The 9414-nt window shown below is 39.3% G+C and overlaps 1 protein-coding gene and 1 long non-coding RNA gene across 2 annotated transcripts in view; both read left to right on the top strand.

The window, feature by feature from the left end:
* Positions 1-1339: 1339 nt before the first annotated feature.
* LOC148969503 (uncharacterized) lies at positions 1340-3752 on the top strand. The gene is made up of 3 exons (XR_016149152.1): positions 1340-1866; positions 2686-2839; positions 3407-3752. It is a non-coding gene; the product is annotated as an uncharacterized LOC148969503 (long non-coding RNA).
* Positions 3753-5385: 1633 nt separating this feature from the next.
* Positions 5386-9414, top strand: part of cul2 (cullin 2) — a 34908-nt gene continuing 30879 nt past the window's right edge. The window contains exons 1-4 of the mRNA XM_039690582.2: positions 5386-5582; positions 7134-7273; positions 7925-8027; positions 8109-8203. Coding sequence (XP_039546516.1) covers positions 7155-7273; positions 7925-8027; positions 8109-8203 — 317 coding nt within the window. The 5' untranslated portion in view covers positions 5386-5582; positions 7134-7154. The remainder of the gene's footprint in view (positions 5583-7133; positions 7274-7924; positions 8028-8108; positions 8204-9414) is intronic.

Here is a 9414-nt window from a genome sequence, read left to right as displayed (position 1 = left end):
TCATTTGAAAGCTTACAATCTCTAGTTTCCATATTTGGTGACTGATTTTCAAAATATATTACAGAGGAGCCATAATTTATCAATATAAAACAAGAATATTTTCATACTCATAAGGCGTGTTCAGACCTTTATTTTAAAATAGCAGTAAACATGAAAAATCATGAAAAAATGGTAGATACCTCAGTTTGTTTTCATGCCAAAAGTTCAAAAGATAGAATCCATTCAATTATTTTGAAAAAAAAGGTCTGAAAAGTTTGAAATATCAGAGAAAAAAATAATAAATTCACCATTTGTGACGTGGCAGCTAGCTATGACTTACATGCGTGTTCTTTGTATGTGTTTCTTAGAGGTTCAATTCATATCAAAATCTGCCAAACTTCCCATACTACTTCTGAATAGGATCTCTACTTCAGAAATTGTATGAAAATTGTGAAAATAATGGTTCATATCACTCAAAACACGAATGGAAATGCAGGCGCCCTTATATGGGCAGTAATGGAGTCTGATTGTGCCCTAGTGAAAAAGTTTGGTACTGCGCTCAAACAAAATCTTACTGAAAGCTCATTTTTTGAGATATCAACCTAAAATTTGAAACACAACTTGTTCAGATTTTTGGCTTTGATTTTTCTGCCGTTTTAGAGTAGCCCAGGTTTTGAAAATATATATTTTATGTAAAATATGAATAATTAATATTTTTGCATTGTACATTTCCATAAACTCAAACCTCTATAACTTTTTTTCTGTTTCACTTTCTTAATTTATTTCACTTCTACAAAAATCTGCCAAATGTCTTCTTTAAAACAAGACCAATCATATGTCTATATTCCAAAGCATTCTTGAATTACAACCATTTAAGTTCGAAATGTGCGTTTTCATGTCTATTCAAAAAAGGGGGGGTGACAGTTAACAGGTTAAAGGAATACTTCACCTCTAGAAAAATTAATGTGTATTTAAAATGGGTCATTTATGTAGAAGAAATGTGAAATTATTTTTGAATTTGGAGCTTTCTAGACAAAGCCAGAAAATGTATTTGTGCCTAATGTGGATGAAAGACAACAACTCCCACAATGCACTTGCTTCGCTGCCCTAGGAGGCCACGCCTACCGGTAACAGAGCACAGTAGTTAAACAACAAGTCCAGGCTACTAGTGAGTCTCCGTTATGAGTCTGCCCTAAATGTGTTTCGAGATCGCCCAAAATGTCCGGGATTGGGCTTTTGCGTTCTACAGTCGCCATTCATTATGTTTACTGTGAATCTTTTATTGCCAGGGGCTGAAGTGCTTTGTGATATATACTTGAGAACGTGTGCTTGTACGGTTTTCTGCTTTCAAACTTATGGTATTGCTGTCGGCAATCCACGGAAACAGTGTGTGTGATGGAGCTGAACTGCACAAATCTTTCGGCCAAACTCCATCCTCCAACTTAGGAGAGGACATCACAGAAAACCCTTAGTGCTGTCCGTCCCTCCTATGCAGAGACTGTGCGTTCTAGATATCCCTTTTCAGTGTGTTAGAATGGTTAATGGACCTAGGCCTAGATGCCACCACGAATGACTGCTTTCATGGCTTAACGTTCACAGCAACCATCTTCTCTGCTCGCTGGGGTTTTGGTGTCCTGGACACGTTCAAAAACCTCCTATTCTGCGTTGCCGCAGGGGAAATTAGGTTTTATTTCCAAAATTTGTGAGGAGGAGTATGTTCAAATGTTCCTCAGCAGTTTTTTTTCTGCATTTCTCTGCCACCCCGACTCCTCACTCTCGGCTGTTTCCCATGCAGGAATACAGGGACTATTCTGGGATCGGGCCACATTCTGACCCCTGGACAGTATGGCAAATATGCATACTCTTTAACTCTTTATCTGATTATTTGTAAGTGTAAACTTGTGAACAGGAGGATGTGGCGTTCTTTTGCACTCTCAGAAAAATAAAGGTACAAAAGTTGTCACTGGGGCTTTTCAAAAGGTACACTTTTGTACCCAAAGGATGCATATTGGTACCTTAGTGGTATATTTTAGCACCTAAAATGTACATATTAGTATCTAAAATGTACATATTAACTCCTGAAATGTACATATTAACCGTACAAATTCGACGAATGATTAAAAAGTGGCTAATTCGTAACAATTCATACGACCTCACTCGTACGAATAAATACGATTTTGCTAAATCGTACATATTTTACGAATTGGCCAATTCGTATGAATTCGTACGGATGACTTACCCCTTACCCCGCCCCTAAACTTAGCCATCACGTGGGTTTAGACAAATCGTACGAATTAGTACGAGTGAGGTCGTACGAATTAGTACAAAGAATTAGACACTTTTTAATCATGCGTCGAATTCGTATGAATTGGTCGTGAGATAGTGTTGTATTAACATTTAAAATGTACATTTAGGACCTAAAATGGACATATTAGCTCCTGAAATGTACATATTAACAACTGAAATATACTTATTCGCACCTAAAATGGACAAATAACACCTTAAATGTACTTATTAGCACCGAAAATGCACATATTAGCACCTAAAATGTACATATTAACACCTAAAATTGTACATATTTGCACCTAAAATAGACAAAAGTTTACCTTTTGAAAAGGTACAGCCCCAGGGACAGCTTTTGTACCTTTTTTCTGAGAGTGTATGATGCAGACAGATGTCAAACGCCTCACCTTCCTTTCTTTGAAGGTTGCGTCTTATTGCCGCACAACTGGGCCGACCAACTCTTTTGAGTCCACGGGAGAAAGTTTCCAATACTTGAGAGCGATACTTGAGAGACTAGCCAGAGCGACCTCTCACCCTCAACGGCGAGAGCCAAAATATGGCCGCACGACCACGCAAGGTGCGTAGATTGAGGCCTGTTATATTAAAGATTTCCCTCCTGAGTGCCTCGGCTTGATCAACAATGAAGTAAATATCCTGTTTATCTAACACAGTCTTATCCCAAGAAGTCATATAGACCATTTCACAAGATGTAAAAAACACTGGTCCAGAAGCACTTCCTGTTTCAGTTTTTTAACACTACATAAAAGCTGGGATAAAATACAACCAACAGAACATTTAAAACTAAATCAAAAAGTTAAACAAACATCTTTAAGATGTTTTCTTTACATGTGAAATAAAGAAAACAGTTACAAACTGAAACAGGAAGTGCTTCTGGACCAGTGTTGTTTACATCTTGTGAAATGGTCTATAACAACTTTTGACCATACGTCAACATCCGCCTTTTTAGGGTACCCTTAAACGTCGGTTACGTGACGATCCCAGGCCGTCATACAACTGACGCTTTACCTTTAACGTCGGTTAGGTGACGGGGTAGGTTTAGGTCTGGGGTAGGGTTAGGATCCGATAACGTCATCTAACCCACGTTTAAGCTGAGACTGCGCTGGTTTATCTCCCGGTTCCCTAGGAGTTACATGCCAAGGGATGCTAATCTTAGCTGCCACATGCTTACAAACCTCCACTAGGTCACAATCCACCTCCATCAACGCTAAATCGGCTCTTTGGACGCTCATGGGCCTGGATGCTTTGGCCTCAGACAGGATAGCGTCCTCCTTCTCATCCTCCACCTCATCGCATTACACTAGCAGATGTTGGTCGAAAGGTGGCGTAAGCTCAAGGGACTCTGCATCCGTAATATCCCCTCATGAAGAAAGATCCCAAAGGGGAGATGGTTGAGCCCCCGTAGCCGAAGAAGGGATCATGAGACACAGTTCAGCACCTGAAACATTCTTACCAAAATGGAAAGGCATCACATAACAGTGCGTGTAACATTTCACATCCACTTGTACGTTTTGAGCACACCTGACACCATTGCATGTAAATCAAAAATTTCCCAAAATAATGAATCCACATGACGCCGGACATGAGCATCTTTCCCTTTCTCCGCAGATATCTTGGACAAGATGTGGTCAGTCAAACTATCCAGAAGCTCGCCTTGATGCGTTAGCTAGGTTAGAAGACACCGCGAGCAGAGAGTTAATATCCACAACAAGCATTCGGCAGCGGCAATATTAATGGTACCTTTGTGAAAGAGTAGATAATTTGGAGTGTGTAGCAAAAGAGTCCACAAACTTTGACACATATCAAATCAAACAATTGCGTATTTAAAGACCGGACACCGTCGGGTCTAATTATCATATTGAGAGGACTTGAGCCTGCAGGCAAGGAACCTCCATAACAAATGTGGACAGCGAGGACCACCCGGCCACCGCACATATGTCTTGAATTGGCACACCACTGGACCATGCCCACGAAGAGGCCATGCCATTTTCAGAGTGGGCTCTAGCGCCTATGGGACAAACCTGGCCCACCGATATGCCAGAGAGATGGCTCCTACTATTCATCTAGACCAGGGATGGGCAACTCCTGTCCTCGATCGATCCTGTGATCGTATTCAGGACCTTTTCTGGATACCCGTCGAGGGGCCACACATGGAGGGCCCATAAGTCGAGGCGAGGGTGCCAAATCAAAATATGGCATAATATAGCATAGGGCTTTTGTAGTCACTTAATCCAGTGATTTATGGTTTCTTGGGTAAGACACTTGGGTGAGACACCATCTGGGCCTTTGGCTTTCCTTACGTTCTGTTTCCAAAAGACCCGGCATATATCCATACATGAATGAATTATATATTACTGTCCAAATAACTTTAGTAAACAACTCTTTTTATTGAAATATGTAACATATTAAAGAGACACTTAGGACACAAGTGTAACGGATGTGGCAAGTAAGAGCTGTGCATGTAAACCTCACTCCTCTAGCCTCAAGAGGTGCGCTAGGTCTTTAGCGTCCTTGTTAGCCATGCGCCCACCACACTGGAGAATCCTGCTTGAATCGGGTTGAGTAGGACCGGTTACACTAGGCCTTCTTACTTTGGCTTCACGTGTGTCCCTGGGGTCCACCAGTGCTGTTAAACACATTCCGAGTGCAAATGACCTTTTTATCAAGGTATAGCCAACCTTATTATACAATTTTATAGGATTTTGTATGGCTTATTTGTTATGTTATAACTGAATTATCATAACAAGTAAAGCGAAATACAAAAATAGAATGTTTCCCCCTAAACATTTCTGTCTAAAAAGTACTAAAATGATCGTTATGCAACCGTCAAGGACCCGAACCGTAAAGAAAAAAGAGATTTGTCAATACTCTTCTGTCACGACTTTGTCCGCGAACAGCTGCCGTACTTTTCGGTCATACCACCAATAAAAGGGGGAGTCCGGTAAAAGCTGCGATACAATGTTATCATTTATTTAATGCACAACATATCCAAGTAAAACACATTCTTTTTGTTTTCTTATAAATATACGCGTATTCGACGTCTCATGTAGTTTAAAGGTTATTATAACTGTGTCCATCATTAACTGCGCTCGTCCACCCCTACAGCTGATGCAGTGGTGCAGTCCGTGAAAGGCAATGGCAGAGGTGTAGAGGGAGAGAGAGAGGAATCAAGCGTCCTGACAGCTTCACTTCAAACCCACAGCCGTGACACACTGACCCGTGGACAACACATCCAGACCCGGCCCAGCCGAGCCTCCTGACCGCCCGAGACTCGCAGCTCAGCAGGGCTTTCTCAATCTCAGGTGTGTGTGTGAATGAGCAGCGCTCATGCTAGCACAGACGTTAGCTGCAGTTTCAGCTCCATAACACTGTATTTACAATCATAAACACACACCGATCGCTTATAAACACACGTGCACGTGTTTGTTTACCACAGCACACGGCTGTTATTCAATCACGTCTGCTTAAAATAACCCACAGCTTCTGTTTTCATGCAGTCATATCATGGATATGTGGAACTAACGTTAGGCCTCTGCAGTTTTGGGGGTGACTCTGTTTCACAGCAACTGGATTTACTGGAAGTGTAAACTCACTTGTTTTGGCTATTTATAGGGGTGTTTCTATGTAGAACAGATGATATTGATTCTATGATGTGCCTTGACAGCTATTTTAGATGTTGACACTGAGATAATGAGTTGATCTTCACTGATCTGCCTTTGTTGTGATGATCAGTTACTCTAATAATTAGTTCCCCCGTGATTGTGATGTAGTTTATGGTTGTTTTGTGTAGAAGGCAGACATGCATGACTTTATTCTCTTCTAGACAGACCTGTCAAGTGTCAATTGATATTACTTTATCGTTGCATTGGTGTGTTGTGGTGGTCAACTGATAGCAGTGTTGGGTAAGTTACTCTAAAAAAGGTATTTATTACTTGTGACTAATTACATCTTCAATATATCCCATATCAACCTCGAACAGATAGACATGCTGTTTTGATTCTGTCAAATAAACAATATACAATTGGATACATTTTTATTGAACTGACCAAAATGTGTAAAAGGAGAAGGTTACATTAAAAACATGTACTTTAATATACAGTAAAATGTAGCTGTTGAATACACTTTTATTTTACATAGAATCGTTCTGTAGCCTATTTACAGAATTTAATGCAATTACCTCAGCAGTAACTGTAATTAAATTACAGAAAATTGTAGAGTAATCCTGTCATTTACTTTTTGGAGGGAAAAGTAATTGAATTACAGTGATTAACTATACCCAACACTGACTGTCAGGGGTTTAAAGAAGTTGATGTTTAATATTGACGACCAAAAATGTATTTTGATTTCAAAAAATTGTATTTCGATGATATTAAAGTTTTACTTTTAAACCTCAGGGAATTTTAAAATACTAATCAATGGAAACAAAAACATGGGATTTTCTGCTATAACTCGTTGTGAATTTCTATAAAATGCATTTCGACAAAAAAATCTTACCCAGTCCATTTGACTTGGTAAAGTAATTTTTTTTACCGAATATTATTCATAGATATCTTTTTTTATATTTTGACTTAGATTTTTTTATATTTAGTTTTAATCAGAATTTTAGTTCTATGTGCTTTTCTCATTTTTCTTATTTTTTGTTTTGCTTAAATATTCTATTTTCTATATTATATTCTATATTCTATTTAGCTTTAATTTTGTTGTTTTTTAGTTTTAACAATTTTAAACATAAATGTATTTCAGTTTATTTTCACCATTTCAATTCCCGAAAATACTTTTAATGGTTTTAGTTAATACCAGCTCTGAAGGCAATGCTATAACGAGACTTTGTTTTTTCTCGTCTCCCACCGCAGTCGAAGCCGAAGCCACACACCATGTCCTTGAAACCGCGGGTGGTGGATTTCGATGAGACGTGGAACAAGCTCCTGACGACGATCAGAGCGGTCGTGATGCTCGATTACGTGGAGAGAGCGACATGGAACGACCGCTTCTCGTATCCTGAGCTCTAGTAGAGACACCGTCAGGATTTAGGAATATGGTTTCCTCTTCCTTCTGAATGTTTGGAGATTTATTTTATGAGGGGGCTAAGCCATAATTGCCATTTATTAAATGTGTTGCATACCTCTTACACTACCATTCAAAACTTTGGTAACATCAGTAAGATTTATGTAATGTTTTTTTTCACCAATGATGCATTAAATTAATCAAAATTGACAGTTATAATGATACAAAAAAGATTTAAATTTCAAATAAATATTAAAAAAAATCACAGTTTTCACCAAAATATGAAGCAGCATATTTTCAACATTGATAATAATAATAAAAATGTTTCTTGAGCAGCTAATAATCATATTAGAGGGATTTCTGAAGGATCATGTGACACTGAAGACTGTAGTTATGAGTTAGTAACTACTAAGTTATGTTAGTAACTACTTAGTAAGTTAGTAACTACTAGTTAGTAACTAAGTTATGATGCTAAAAAATCAGCTTTGATCACAGGAATAAATGACACTTTACAATACATTACAAGCTACTTTAAAGTGTAATCATATTTTACAGTATTACTGTATTTTTGATCAAATAAATGAGCAGAAGAGACTTCTTTCGAAAACATTCAAACATTTGACCTTGACGTGTGCCTCAGAGACATATACGCGCTGTGTGTCGCATATCCGGAGCCGTTAGGGGAAAGGCTGTACACCGAGACGAAGGTGTTTCTGGAGAACCACGTCCGGCAGCTGTTCAAGGTAAGAGCGCCTCAGTCTCAGTGCCGCCGTCAGGATGTAATCGTGGATGTCTTTGATCACTGTGGTGTGTGTGTCTTACAGAGAGTCCTGGAGTCTGAAGAGAAGGTTTTGGTGATGTATCACAGATACTGGGAGGAGTACAGCAAAGGTGCTGAGTACATGGATTGCTTATACAGGTAAGCTCAGCTCGCACTGGGAACGCTTGTGATTAGAGCCAGACCGATATATCGGCAGACCGATATTATCGGCCGATTTTAGGCATTTTCCAAACTATCGGTATCGGCAGTTATAATGGCCGATAAATGAATATTTCAAAAATAAAAATAAAAACGGACAAAACACGCTTGAACGATGTCATGAGTGTTGGAGTTGTATAGTTTGTCCACCAGAGGGCGCTCTACACCGTCCCTGTTGGCAACACTCGTTGAGTTGGTCACGATACATACATTGCTTGAATAACAATTAAAAGAACATCCCCATCAGTTCTCTAAACTCAAATAAGCATGACAAAATTTGTGACTATCATGTCCAGTTTCAAATAAATAAATAAAATATCGGCCGATATATCGGAATATCGGATTTTAAAACCCACAAATATTTGTATCGGTATCGGCCTTCAAAATCCTTTATCGGTCGGGCTCTACTTGTGATGTGTGCGACGTGTTCCAGTGCTCGTGTTCTCCTAGTCCAGTTGAGCAGTTCATAGGTTGACTTTTTCTGGCTCAACCAATGGTGGAGTTGGGGGCGGGGCTACCAGGTTTGCTTAACAATACGCCTTATTCACGGCAGCGCTATCTTTCATTTTTAATGAGAATGAAAGCGAGGCTGTGAGGGATAGTCATGCGTCTCTTCAATGGGCTGTACTGTTATTTAATGTGTTTTCGGATTGTTCTGCTTGTGAAACACTGGAAAAATATCTTTCCAAGAAATTTCAGTTGACAAAAAACTCCCGACAATGTAAGCTGTGGAAAATTGTAAGTAATCTAGGAGCTTTATTCAGCTTTTTACAGCGGATGCCATTGGAAACACGGTAAGTCTATCCCTCACGGCCTCACCTGTCATGGTGCTGCTCTGAATAAGGTCTATATCAGGTGGTTGACAGATGAAATTATTATTTTTTGCAGTCCTGTTTGGTACGGCTTGTTCAATTTTAACTCTGAAATTAATTTGACTGACTCACTACTTCAGAGTTTTTGGTTGGGAAATGGTGGTTTTGGTGTTCGTGTTCATGCTGAACCCTTACTCAAAAAAGTGCTTATATCATGATCAAATTGTTGTACTGTTTTACTTTAGTTTAACACCATCCCATTTACACGGCATGGTTCAAGTGACCCAAATCCGATTTTTTTTCCTCTCATATGGCACAGATCGGATATGATCGGTGAAC

The sequence above is a fragment of the Pimephales promelas genome, chromosome 22 (genome assembly GCF_988280905.1).
Source record: "Pimephales promelas chromosome 22, fPimPro1.hap1.1, whole genome shotgun sequence".
Taxonomy (NCBI): domain Eukaryota; kingdom Metazoa; phylum Chordata; class Actinopteri; order Cypriniformes; family Leuciscidae; genus Pimephales; species Pimephales promelas.
The sequence above is the reverse complement of the archived record's forward strand: the minus strand, read 5'-3'. Positions and strand labels throughout refer to the sequence as shown.